A 13,925-nucleotide genomic window follows, 5' to 3' on the forward strand; every position below is an offset into this window, starting at 1 on the left:
ATAATACAAACAACGTGCATAAATAACTACGTGTTGTAAAACCGTGTAACGTAACAATTATCCTTGATGTTCTATGAATAGATAATCGATGTATCGTACACCAAAATGTTCCAAACCTACTACTAACCACTTATAATTTGTTAAATCCCTTCAACAATATATTACATTTTCCTACGTATGTACATATCGTTTAAACAAAATTAATCGTTACTTTGATTTTCAAACGCATCATCAAACTTGTAATTTTCAGAATGCGACAAACAGCATGTAATTCTAAACTACGAGTAACTCCTGGTACCGTTAATGTCTAAGGCACAGTAACTGATAAGAATCTCGTTCTGTCACCGACTTTTGGCGCAAACCTCACGTTGACCTTTTCCTTGTCCTCTTCACCGACTTCGAGAAACGAATTCCAATCCACCAAGAAATAGAGACCGCTCTTCCTCTTCGGAGGTAGGGCAGTGTCAGGTTCTTTGGTTGTACCACCGAAAGATTCCTCCAATGCCATCAGGTTCGAGCTGGCCGTGGTCGACACGGTGGTAGAAGAGGAAGAGGTCTCAGGTGATATCGCTGTGGCCGATTTTGATTGATCAGAAGCTGCTCTCGCTGAATCTGTCGTCATGGGAGTGCTTAAGGTGGTATCTGCCGATTCTGTTGACAAGTTCCATCATGAATTCGGGTTTAAATTTCGTTCGACGCTGTTCCGTTCGAAGTGTGAGTTGTAAGACTGAGAAATGTTGAAGTTGAGTGACGTACTCTGAGAATTGGTAGGAAACTGCATGCATTCAGATTTCAATGATAATTTGCAACAATAACATTGCAGATAAGAATGAATATTATACAATGAGATAGGATATGATGTATCGTTAAGAGTAAATGTTCCGTTAATACATGGTAACACGTGTACAATGTACACAGAATTTCTCTGTAGCATTAGTCACGAAAAAGGAACATCAGTACTCTATGTACAGAGTATTTCTCACAATTAGCAAGAAAGACGAACAAGCGAATGGAAAGTGATAGACCTCGGACCAATCTGTAGTTTTCATAGATCTTTTCCCAGCTATTCCTTTTGTGGGAAAGATCGGCCTTTCTTCTGCGCGAGAAGAAGATTTAACATAAACATAGGCTCGTCAATGTTGTTAGAACAGAAAAGGAAAGCAATTAAGAACGCAGTAAAAAATGTTTTGCTATATCTTTCGAGTAAGCGAAAGATGACAAACAAGATGCATGAATACGAGTCGAAAATTTTTGGTACAGAATTAGTAGGGATCAGATAGTCAACCAGACTCTCGTCTAATTATTTTGTTATACACGTTAAATAATAGATTTCGAAGTTTCGTTAATCCCTTGACGATTTTTTGAACCCAAAACTCCGCACCACCCAAAACGTATATCATAAATTTCTTAATACCAGTCGTAATGCTCGAAGGAGAGATAGTTTGTTCCGTGGTGGTAACAGTGCTTGCTTCTTTCTCTTCTTGGTCTTCTTGCTGCCTCTTCACTTCGTTTCTGACGTGTTCGTTGTAGGTCCTGATGATCTCTTCGAGTTTCAGAGGATCTGGTCCGTCTTTCAGAATCTTCGTGGTCTGCAGCAAATCGTTCGCCACTTTTTTAACATTCTGAATGTTAGCCTTACCCTCCTGCACCAATTTCACAGTATCCAAAAGCTCGTTGATCTTGTTTCTTTGTTCTTCGTTATCCACAGTCGCTTCGTGTGGTTTGAATACATGATACTTGGATGTCTCTGTCGATTCCATGTCTTCCATAGAATTTACCACAGTCTTGGCTAACTTTCGAGAATTAGAGATCAGGCCTATGTTCTCCAAAATCCCTCTCATATTATTCGGTACAGCTTCGATCACGGATGGAGCCTCCGTAGATGCTTTCATTGATTTCTGTCTTCGATTGTCATTGATGCCAAGTCCAAATTTAGCCAAGAACTCCTTCATCTCTTGATTCTTCACGCTGGAAGTAGGCAGAGGCTTGAAGTTTGTATACGAGCTCAGGTTAATTGTCGTCTTCTGTGTGGTGCTGGTCGTGGGTTGGGCCAAATTCGAAGTTTCAAGACCGAATTTTTTGAACAGCAATTGAACATCCGGAGTTAAATTTTCCACGCCTTTCTTGATCTCAGATCCTGAGCTTTCAAAAGTGTTTTGGTTGGCAATCGATACTGCATCATTTCCAGCAGAAATCATACTGTGAATACTATTCAGATCTGGAACTTGTACTTTGCTCTCAAGAATATCCTTGTTCTTCTTATAAACATCTTCGACATTGCTGCTATTAGCTGGTCGTAAGCCAATCGAAGCTAACAGATCCATCACCTCTGGTCTCATTGGCATGGAGGTTGTAGTAGTACTAGTAGTAGTTGTTGCTGTAGCGGCTTGACGGAATCCTGCAGAATTCAAAGAATACGTGGAACTATACTTCACTTTCGAAGACGTTTCGGTGGACATGGGTGTCACAAAAAGGGTAGTTGGTTTTTCAGAAGTCGACATCAAGTTTTCCACAGTACTGGTATCTTTCATTAAGACTTCTGATCTTGATGTCGAAGAGACAGTAAGATGATCTTCAGGCTGCACGTTAATAGTTGGAAGAAACGGTATTTTGTCGACTTTGGAAGGTGGAGTTGGTTTCATAATGGTACTCGGTGGTGCGTTGTAGCGCCATTGACTAGATGTCAATATATTCTGATTCACTTTGGATCTCTCCAAGTCGATAGTAATTTCCTTCGAAGCTGGTTTCGTGGTAGGTTCATTGGTAACGCTGGTGCTGTAAACAATTTCCAATCCAGTATCGTTGCTTCCACTATTTCTGTAAATTGGATATTGCCTCGTGGTCGTTTTCTCAGTGGCGAACGCGTTTTTCTGAAGATTCTCCAGGTTGAAAGTAAACCTGATAGGCGTGGAATCCAGTTTCAACGATTCCTTTAAAGGCACTTTCGTACGCACTTCTGAGTACGTGTCCCTGTGATTTTTATAATGATTCTTCATCGTAGTAGATTCTTTCGAAATGGTCTTATAGGAATTACGATCTACTATTAAATTCTCGGTAACTAATTTTTCGGAATTCTCTACGTTGCTATTCTCTTTTTTCGTTTTCCCTTCGTCAGACTCGCTTTTATCGTTTTCTGATATTGAAAAATCAGGAATTATCTTCGTCATTGGTGGTTTCGTGTAAAGGTCCCTTAAGTTTTCAGGTGATTCTTTAGCACTGTAAGGGAGGACGACCATTAACGCCCTTTGATACAAATCCCTCGCTTTTTCAAATTTTTCTTTATCTTTGAATTCGTGCAAGTCCTGCGACGTGATGTTTTCCAGAATATTCACTATTTCTTGTCTAGTTAGCCTGGGCAGACTGGAGTCATCGCGAACCTGTCTTTCGACTTCCTCGATCGTACGGTTGATTGAGCTCTCGATCTCGAATCTTGACGGAAGTTCATTGTCCTGGCAGTGACCTAGATCGAAGAGGAGCAGCAAACAGAAAACCGCGAACTGCGCAAACAATTATTGCATCGATTAAAGTATCATCGCTATATTATTTATTATACGAAGAATCGCAAGATGAACTACGATTAAAATTCCGAATGCCAATTGCATTCGAAGAATTAACGATTCGGCGTTAATAACGCACTTTGTGGTTCACAACTGCTTCTCGGAATAAATTTGACACGTAATCGCTGACTCGCAACGAATACAGAAATCTAGCTCATATTCGCCATCACTTGTATCGTTCGTATTATTTAACAATTCCCTTGTTGAAAATCAATTAATCAAAATTCTTTCTAAAACATTGTTAACGTTTTTTCGATCTTCTGTTACAGGCCCATATAAATGGTTCTTAATGAAATAATTATCGAGTTTACGTAAGATAGATATTGCTCGCGCTTTTTCCCTTCGAACATCTAGAAACGATTGCAATCAGTTGAACTCAGCACCGTGTCTCTTTCATATTCATAAAACAGCTCTCGCAAAATATCCTTGACTTATTTAGCCGATTGAGAAAGTCCAATAACCTGGTTATATTATGCAATGTAGTACAAAAATTGAACGATTCCTGAATCTGGGAAAAATTATATAGAATAGAAAGGAAAGGTACAATTGTATGATACCATAATCGTAATTTCCGGCAGCGCTTGTCATACCGCTGTGAGACATAACGATTATTGAAAAAAATTACTGCTATTATGGACGCTGTATTTTATAACATGCCACCGCTGTGCATTTGTTACTTATACTATCGCTAATTGTTATTAGAGGTGTCGAGCGGCCTGGAAACGTGATTTTGCTACATTCGTTCCTTTCGACTTCCAGAAAACTTTCTAGACAATTTTTTATGTGCTCGTTTCTTGAAATGACTATTATTTTCCGGCTGATTTAAACCGAGTTTAAACCTTCACAAAAATGGTTCGAATATTTAGACTTTCCTGCCATTTCGTCTTCGTGGATAAAATTTAATCGGAGGAGAAACCAGGAATAACTCGACGTTTTAAAAAACTGTACTTGCTGTATTTCCATTTCACAGCGTTATGAGTATTTCGTGTAATGGAAAAAGTATTATGTGGAGTGATTGTGTTAAGCAGTGAAATTAGACACGCTGGATGATTTACGATAATGATCTTCGAAGTCGAAAGTCACTTTCGTCTTCGATGACGTGACCCTTTTCACGCGTTAACACGAGCTTATTGATCTTGTGATTTTCACGTATGTCACTTTGAACAAACATTTATATAAAGAATATACCGTCGTTTTTCTTTACCACGTTGAATCGCTTAAAATTTATAAATACTAACAAAGATATTTTCTAAGTGTCATCTATCTTACTTGCAATTAAATTCGAGCAATAGTAAAGTGACTGTCGCGTATCGCTTTTCAACTTTCAGTATTATTCCATTAATAGATTAGTAACGACATGCGAAAGTACCGTGACATACAACCGATATTTTTTTATGTAATAAGAATGAGTAATATGTTAGAATTCTCCAATGACTAAATTTAAATTTAAATTTATTTATTATCATTAGCGATATGATCATTTACTTAGATCAAGCTCGTGTAACCATGAAAGCGGGCTATTCATCAACAGCTATCAGGAAATTGCTACGAAGATCTTACTGATCCTTGTTACGATCATTAATAAATAATGATAAATAAATATCCCATTCAAGTTGTTCAGACACTTGAAAATTGTACTATCAATGAATAATGGAAAATTCGATTTTTCACAGAAATTAGTTTCAAAAAATTTTTTGGAACAACACTAGAACAGTCGAGGAACTTACCATTACGGCAACCAATCGTCTTGGCACGCAGTTGACTACTGACTGAACGACTAAGGCCTACTTTCCAACTCTCTCTCTATCTCACCCGCTTATTTCGCTTCGACTGTCCTCCTGCACGCGGCTTTGGTTCATCTATAGATCTGAACGTTGCAGGTGAACACCCATCACTTGTTCTTTCCCTCCGCTTTTCGGCACCTTAAACAGTATCCGACGGTGATCGAACGATGCACACGCTTTCTTCTTGTCGCTGATATGAAATAGAAAGGCTGACTTGATCTTTCATTTTCAAGGAGAAAGAAAGTACCGAGCAAGACCGGTAGTCATTTACAATTCGGGATGAATGAATATTTTGAATCGGCCGTCGTACGCTAGTTCGTGTAAAATGGTGAATAATAAATTTGTGACTTTTAGTATCTTGGAAAAAGCCTTCTATGGATTTGTTCGGTGAGAGTTGTAAAATGTACTTTTAATCTACTTAAAATGATAAAAGAATTGATCGATTGAGTTTTTCAAGTAAACATATTGACGTTAATAATATACAATTATAAACTAAAATTTAATTCGTAGCTTCGATTCGAATTGTACTCGTATATGTAAGTACTTTGTCAGCTATCCAAATACAAAAGAATTACATCAAACATACTAATTGTAAGTCCATATATACTTTGAAAAAAGGTGCCGTGTCGATAATATTGTTACACGACGTTACCGATTTAGTATAAAAAAAGATTATAACGTTAGTGATTGGAATTAAGATTGAATTTAGCTATTGCATTATAACCACAAACGACACAGAATAGTTTATTACAATTTGATTACACAGAACTTAGTGAACGGTGATTCTACATACCACAAATGGTATATACGAAAAAATAGACGCACCATTTATCGGTAGGTTACCATGGGAGAGCTTCTTTTAGAAAATATGCATATACCATTTGCTATAAAGATAGTCGTCTGTATAGAAATATGAAATATACATATTTACTATTTAACGTAAATTTATATTATTTCTGACAAATCAAACAACTCGTGAATTTTCACATTTGTCAAATTAGTGACACTTCCTCATTACGACTTAATCCTGGTCTTTTTTTATATATCCTCCTTTCTTCGTTAATTAAATTATATTCGTACATTTCAAAATATTATTACATACTAATATTTATAATAATTTTGTATACGCACGATAACATTTTACAGTAATCTGTACATTCTAAAATATGTTATATGTATATGTATATATATTTATTTCAAATACACGTAATAATAGTTTCACATTCATTCAATGTATATAACTATCTTGTATCTTAAGGAAATTCAGAATGGATTCTTAACGCGCGGGATTCAATGTGATAATAGGTCTATTCTGTACCTGTATCATGAGTATCCACGTATAATCTCAGTGCCTTTCACTTTCACCAGAATACGATATGTATCCATTGGTACATAAATGCATATGATTTCAATTTTTCAGAATTATTTAATCCGAGGTCTGCACTCTTAATTTTTACATAATCTTTGGAAAGTAAAGAAAGAGGTAACAAAGAATATAAGGGAAAAGAAAAATATAAAATAATCGTATCAAGGTGTGGTCGATGATAAGAATGATAGATAACAAATATCAACAAAATACTGCTAAGCACAACATTGTTGATTTTTCTGTCCATTCGTTGTAACAAATACGATTCAATAGAGGTAAAAGTGGGGAACTCACTCTCACTGCTCGCCAGTTAATGCAGCTTCGTCACTCTTGTCGTTTTCAAAACTCTACGACCGTCGCGTCAGTTCGCCTCTCCCGTTGACGAGTTTTACAAGTAGAAGTCCCTTGAAGAAGAAAGGATCGAAAGTGTGAGCTGAAACCGCGTTGCAAACGGCCCCCTCATTTCCAAAATGGAGATTGAATTCAACAATTTGGACAATTCCTTCAGGAACCTGAGCTGCGATCACAATTACGTGCCCTCTGCGATAGAGAACATAGAAAGTAAGTTTTTTCTTACAAAGGTCGATCCTCTATCAATTATATAATTTTTTCGTCGTTCTAGACTGGAAATGTCAGTGACATTTTTCTATGTGTCGATGACTATATAATTCGGCTGACTGCTGTTTGACGTTAATTTTATATCATTAATGTCGACGATATCGACTTCCTGACATGTGAAAGTTTAAAGGAGAAACTAAAACTAAAATTTTAATTTGAAATTGCAACATTATTTTCCTGTATTTTAATATGATTTTATTGATGGAGAGAGATTACGGCAATTTAGCTGAAAAGCATGGCTACATTATGGCTGTTGGCATCGTTAAAGAGTAAACCACGAAATATTCTGAAACAGTACGCAAACGTTTTATTATAGCGTTTCGAACAATGTTTCGCGTCAAACACGAGCACGTTTATGTAACAATTTTCATGAAAATAATTTTCTCTTTGTTAAATCCTGGAAAATATCTGGATTTGTCTTAGCATACAACATTTTATCGATTACTTCCAATAATTATACATATTGCAACGCTTTATTCAGCCGAATTGACGTCGAGCCTTTCACGTGCTCTGATCTACGGAGCATGCGCGGAAGCGAAGCGTCGGTGAAAGTTTTGCACGAGGATTGTAATATATGTTAGGTTAAATATGTTAGTACACAGTAAACTTGGGAAACTTCCTCCTAAACGATTATTATGTATGACCTGAGTACTAACGAAGAATACTAACCAGGGTACAGATATCTTCATAGGAACAATTCATACGACATAAATTTCAATTTAGAAAAAGTTCATCCAAATGAAGATATCCAAATAATAACAAATTATACAACGGAAATTAATAATGAGCACACTTTCTGAAAATTACATATTTGACCAAGCCAGGGAGTGATATTAATTTTCGCTAATATGAAAATGAAATATATCGCTGAGATAAAATAAACGAATAAAATTATTTCTTTCTCAATTCACGCATTATGAATAAGAAAATGTCATTCGCACAAATTATAACTGTAAGTGCGTCACGTTGTCTGGAATTAAATATTTTTTGTTGAATCTTGTTCTCCAATCAAGCTGGGGGTCGCAAGGCAATCTCCTTTTGTAATTACGATACACTGTAGAGATGTAGCACTGCATCGTATGTAGAAATTTATAACACAGTACGATTCTATACTACACTTAAATATTGCGTAACGAGTATCCTTAAACCTACTATACTTTCTATCGTATGTTTCTTATAAAAAAGAAAAAAAAAACATTTTTCCTGTTTGAGAAATAACGTCCGAGAAATCATAAAAGAAAATCGTATTCCAATTTCCGAATGATAATATATTGTACATTTTACTGCGTGAAGTCTCTGTAACAGCCAGTTTCTTAATCTTTATGATGCAAGAAATTCTTAAAGAAACATAAAGCTACCATCTGATATCTAACCATTTGAGTGAGAGATATTGATTGACCACGTTTTATGAGTCCATGAACCTTTTTATCTTATGTTTTTCTAACACGTCTAGCAAATCGAGTTAAAATTGCACTATCAGATGCTGCGAAAATAGAACCTAGTATTTGTAATGTGTATCCCTATCCTATTCCAGGTCAATCATCCCTGTTTAGTATCTAAGTTTTATAAACCATTATCGCTTCCATTATGATATAGCTCATGTATTGTGCTAATCGATATCAACTGCAATGGACAAATATGTGTAATCGCTATTATTATCATAATGCAAATAATCAGTGGCGACAAAATCTTGAATTTCTTCTAGACGTAGAAAATTCTATTAATACTTTCGCAATTCTTTGTTTATCTAAGCAAAGTTTGCTGAATGTAATGGCTAGTCAGAAGCACTGTGTATTCATTTTTTATGTCATATTCTATACCAATTTTTTTTCCTTTTTTAGGTTTAAATGTCTTTGGTATAGGTTTATTGAGCTTTGGTACCATACTCTCCACTTTGACGCTGTACTTCGCTATGGATGCTTTCCACAATATTTTCTACCAAAAGGAAACAAGATCTTACAAAACGAACAGCATCATGATCCTCTCAGTGTATCCTGTAGCAAGTGTCTGTAGTCTTACAGCTCTTGGAATGCCAAGGTAAACGAGTTTATTTACCATTGCACTTTTGTCCATCGAAAAATATTTAAAAAAGAGATAGATTTTTATTTACAACGACATTCAAAGTTTTGGTATAGTAATGTACGTGTACTGAAAACCGTTAAGCCGAATGATTCTTCGCAACAGTGGGACGAAAATGTAGAATGACAATTTTTTATATCGATCTTTAAAAAAGTATCAAACTCGACCTTCTCGAAGACGAAATAAATTTCCTATTAAAAATAAACGAAGAAACTTGAAAAGTGATAACATAACGTAACATAAAATAGGCCAATTTTAGCTGAGATCCATAATAAGATAAATCGGAACGTCCAATTAAGATCAATTTAAGATAAATTAGAAAAGAAAAAAGTGAAGACGCGATCGAATTTCGCACAAGAGGCGATACAAAGGGGTAGTAGGTTTGAGACATTCTTTTAACGACCATAAAATAAAAAAGCAGTTCCGAGTCCCAGCTAATGATCTCGATTTTCCGAGATAATACCTGCTTCGATGGCCGTGTCACACCTGCGCTGTCGATGTCTAAAATTTGATGGGTCCTCTCGATAATGCAAACGAGGCTAGGACACCGACACGAAAATTCCATCATCAAGAATGTCCATTGATATTTTCAACGTGTTTCGAACGCATTTTTCATGTCGTTAGGGAAAATCTAAATTTTCAATTCGAGCGTGCTCCGGTGCAGAACAAACTGCACTCTGCATTCGTGCATACAAATAACATTTGAAACTATATATAAACTATTTTATATTCCGGCAATGCTAACAATATTTTAATTATTTCTAGGACTCAGTTGTTTTCGGAAGCTGTAACTCAAATCTTTTTAACGATAGCCCTGTATCGACTGTATCTGTTACTGGTCTACATAGGACGTAAAAAGGTCACAGAGACGCCACCATTAATATTACGAGTTGGTCCCTGTTGCTGCTGGCCCTGTCTGCCCTTTCCAAATCTTGAAATGACCGACGCTAATTTGTCCTGGCTCCGACTACTAGTCCTGCAACTTCCTATTATTCAGGTTATTTCTTCTTTTCCACCTTGACTTTTTACACCCATGCTCGGAACCGTTCTCGTCTCGTAAAAAGTATTTGCCTCAGCTCGTCAAATGTGTATTTCTTAGTATCCACGAAGGTTTGCGATTAGCATTCGTTTTTTTAAATATCAATTAGATCATTCCGAAGAAGTGTACCAGTGTATTAACAAGTTTGTGTCTATCGGTTCTAGGGACTGATTTATTGCATATCTCTCTTTATGTCGATCGAAGAGCCTACTCTGACAACGCAATATGGAATTTATCTCCAGCCATTTACAGTGATCAGCATATTTCTGGGAATATACGGACTGACTGTTACCATGAAGAGTCTGCAGGAAGTCGCTCCAGGTAAAAATTGTGCATACTTAATTGAGAGGACGGCTCTCCGAGCATAATCTTTCCCTGCTATCTCTCTCTAGTGAGTGAAATTATACAGAAGGACGATTATAAAACAATTTTTAGCCATTTCTTCGAATCATATCCTTAACTACGTGTCCCTTTGAAAAAAAGCACTCAACAATTTTTAAACTCGATTTTATAAGTTGAAGTTACATGTTATAAATTGTCGGCAGTTGTGAGAAAAAAACGTTAGCCTCAGTAGATAATAGAACCAGAACGATTCCCTTCTTTTAAGGTTAGCAATTATCGCGTGAAAGACCACACAAGTAACTTGCGAGGGAAAGCAATTTCCAAGTTCTTGGAAAGTCCCATTGTCCCCTGCTGTTGTAGTGTTGATAGATATACTCGTTTTTAACTTGCTGCTGATTTCACAGAGGCGAAACTACACCGCAAGACCACAGTATCCCAGATGGTTCTGCTATTTTCAAAGCTACAAGCGTTCATCGTGAAGAGCCTACCGCAAACAGGCCTATTTCCTTGCAATCCACCAATTACGCCACAAATTTACGCCAATGGTAATCCTTTTTTGTATTCTTCGCCTGAAAAACCGACAATAACAAATACGTGTACAGTTTTTTAATTGTTTCCTAAATCGTTTAAAAAAATCACCGCGAAACTAGAAACACGAGGTACTTGCGTACAAGTTGAACACTACGTGTAACATTCGAATTCTAAGAAAGAAATCTTTTGAATATGAATTCAAATTTCGTCGACGCCGAGCAACAGTGCAACTGGTCTGAGAACACATGGAGCACGATGAAAGAACACGAGGCTTCCATAACATTTCCATACGTGAGACCAGATAAAGAAACAAGAACTGTTACTTTCTTCTGTCCGATTTCAGTTACCTACAATGCCTTGATGCTAATCGAGATGCTGTTGCTCTGCTACGCGGCAAGGTACGTTTATTACGTCGATCTGGAAAGGGAGGAAGAAACGACTGCGGTTGAGGCGACAGATCGGTCCAAAGACAAGAGCATGGAACAAGCGAACTCGACGAATAACAACGAGGCCAACAGGCAGCCATCAGCGTTGACTGCGTGAGATTTCCTCCTCGATATCAGCGACTTTACGAATTTCGTCTGTGTCATCTTTACTTACAAACTGATATTTCGTTGTTTGTATTTGCTCAGTCATTTGTTTATTAATTTCGATTGCGTACTCATACCATGGATATATTTGATAATTAGATTCTATTTGAAACAAATCGTGATAAAATATTAGTATATATTGTTCCGAATCTGAAAGTATAATTAGGATTTATGTAACGCGTGAATGAGATTAGATTTACAATGATGATAGTACCTGCGTGAATAAGTGACTTGTTACAAAAGATATTGATTAGTAAATAGCGTAAGATTCTTTTTTATCTATACACATCAATTATCCTAGAACAGTTATCAAACTACGTACTCCATTTATTGGTAATTGATATAGCGAGTAATAGGAGCATAGGCATTCGACTATTTAGATTTGTTTATGGGCGCTTAAATTCGATTGCGCAAAATGTACGACGCGTAATAACCGCGTTCTCGAAACAAGTTCACGGAGAAATAGTATAATTCTCAGAGAGAAAGTTGGTCCGGGCTTGGTTAATCCATCTTACACAACGGCACTTTTGCAAGTTGTATCGTAAATACTTGACGTTTAGAGAGTCATCTACGTTAGAAATCTTAGAAACCGTATCAGTCACTAAAGAAATGATACGTTGTAAAAGGGCGGGGAAAAATTCATGATCAAGTTACCAGAAGCAGAGTCCCGAATCTTGTCCAAAATTGAAGGAACGTCTTGAGCCGTGCCGCGATTTCTTCGTCGCAACGCCTTCTTAACGAGGCCTACCGCAGTCTCTACACACACGTATCGATGTCTCCACCGCGGAAGAAATAGGAGCTGTCGGCCAAAATATGAGATCAACCATACGTCGCCGTGTGCGTGAATTCAACAACCGTCGCTATGCATTATCACGTCCTACCGACGGCTGACAGATCTCAGGGGATGCTCGACCAAATGACTTGCAGCCTGCACACACTTACGAAACGAGGTTGAAGGGTACTCGAGCGCTTTCCGGAGAGAGAAGAAGCACTTCGATGTTCTAACGCGATATTCTCCAAGAAAGAAATCGTTTAAGAAAATGTGTGTCGCTCCATTGAAACGAGACGCTAAGAGAACTTTCTGTGATACATAATTATCGTCATGTGGGTAGTCAGCTTAAAATAAGTGGTCGGGTCCTGTATTTTTTAGTTTTAGAGCTATGTATTCAAAGAATTCGAATACAGGTTTCTTATTAGCTCGATGAAAGACAAGCAATCGTTGCACCCCTGCTGACAAACTCTTTTTCTATGAGAGACAAAACGTGACCGTTCTAGACCTAGACGTTATATCAAAGAATCAATTTTCAGAGTAAGTAGATGCTCTTTCCTATAGCTGAACAAAGGCAAACCTTTTTCAAAGTTTCATTTTCACTTCAATACGTTCCTCTTGATCCTGTTTATAAATAATTTATTGTTCGTAGAGTGGGCTACGTAGGATATTGACACACGTGCAGCTGCATGAAATTCCTTCTAAAGAAGCAAAGGACTACGGTAGCTGGAGAGATAGAACCATGTTAAGTAAAAAAATCAACATTAAGAACTCAGGGTCACGCATGATGGGACTTCCTATTCAGAACGTGCATGCTGCCAATGCTTCTCTATTATATATTCTAGAAAAGTATGTTCTATCGTAGCTCTCGAATTGGAAAACGTACCGCTAATTGAATGCATTTGATTCTATTCTGTGTTAGTTCGTTTACTTTTTAACTTATTCTGTTTATATTTTAGATTTGTGTAATTTACATAACATTTCGTAATTTTTCCAAAATATGGAATAATTTCGAAACATTATTGAAATAAAGAGACAATGTACGAAATACAATGTCGTAATAACTGCACAAAATGCACAAGTTTACTTTTTCATAGATGGGAAAATATGACTCTTTGCATTTCTATCCAATTGCTCAAGGCGACTGAGTGGTTTTGAATTCCTCATGGTTGAACTTTGCTCTCCTCTCACGAGCAGGAAATAGACTCGTGAAACCTCTTGTACGAAGATTTATCTATCAAGAAATTAAA

General features: G+C 36.9%; 2 protein-coding genes across 3 annotated transcripts; one reads left to right on the forward strand and one right to left on the reverse strand.

Annotated features, from left to right (window-relative positions):
* Positions 1-152: 152 nt before the first annotated feature.
* On the reverse strand, positions 153-5,401 carry LOC132906563 (uncharacterized). The gene is made up of 3 exons (XM_060958854.1): positions 5,285-5,401; positions 1,415-3,497; positions 153-651 (listed from the first exon to the last, which is right to left on the reverse strand). Exons 1-3 carry the CDS (start codon positions 5,285-5,287, stop codon positions 308-310), a joined length of 2,430 nt encoding a protein of 809 aa, XP_060814837.1. The 5' UTR covers positions 5,288-5,401; the 3' UTR covers positions 153-307.
* A 1,401-nt stretch (positions 5,402-6,802) lies between these two features.
* LOC132905942 (organic solute transporter alpha-like protein) lies at positions 6,803-13,624 on the forward strand. Of its 2 annotated transcripts, XR_009657891.1 has the most exons (7): positions 6,803-7,268; positions 9,167-9,362; positions 10,170-10,401; positions 10,608-10,764; positions 11,190-11,330; positions 11,660-13,215; positions 13,328-13,623. XR_009657891.1 is itself a non-coding variant. In XM_060957692.1 (6 exons), the coding sequence occupies exons 1-6, from the start codon at positions 7,178-7,180 to the stop codon at positions 11,857-11,859; spliced, it is 1,017 nt and encodes a 338-aa protein (XP_060813675.1). In that variant the 5' UTR covers positions 6,803-7,177; the 3' UTR covers positions 11,860-13,624. The 2 variants fall into 2 exon arrangements, 1 of the variants encoding a protein (XP_060813675.1); XM_060957692.1 differs by having other exon boundaries at positions 11,660-13,624.
* Positions 13,625-13,925: the final 301 nt, after the last annotated feature.

This window comes from Bombus pascuorum, chromosome 4 (assembly GCF_905332965.1).
Source record: "Bombus pascuorum chromosome 4, iyBomPasc1.1, whole genome shotgun sequence".
In the NCBI taxonomy this organism is placed as follows: Eukaryota; Metazoa; Arthropoda; class Insecta; order Hymenoptera; family Apidae; genus Bombus; species Bombus pascuorum.

Bases quoted from the DNA above. Each gene is read 5' to 3' on its own strand.
- LOC132906563 (XM_060958854.1), bottom strand. The intron at 652-1,414 runs GTATTAAGAAAT...ACTTGTCAACAG, and splicing joins TCCTTCGAGCATTACGACTG to AATCGGCAGATACCACCTTA.
- LOC132905942 (XM_060957692.1), top strand. From the start codon at position 7,178: ATGGAGATTGAATTCAACAATTTGGACAATTCCTTCAGGAACCTGAGC. The intron at 7,269-9,166 runs GTAAGTTTTTTC...TTCCTTTTTTAG, and splicing joins TGCGATAGAGAACATAGAAA to GTTTAAATGTCTTTGGTATA. The intron at 10,402-10,607 runs GTTATTTCTTCT...TATCGGTTCTAG, and splicing joins TGCAACTTCCTATTATTCAG to GGACTGATTTATTGCATATC.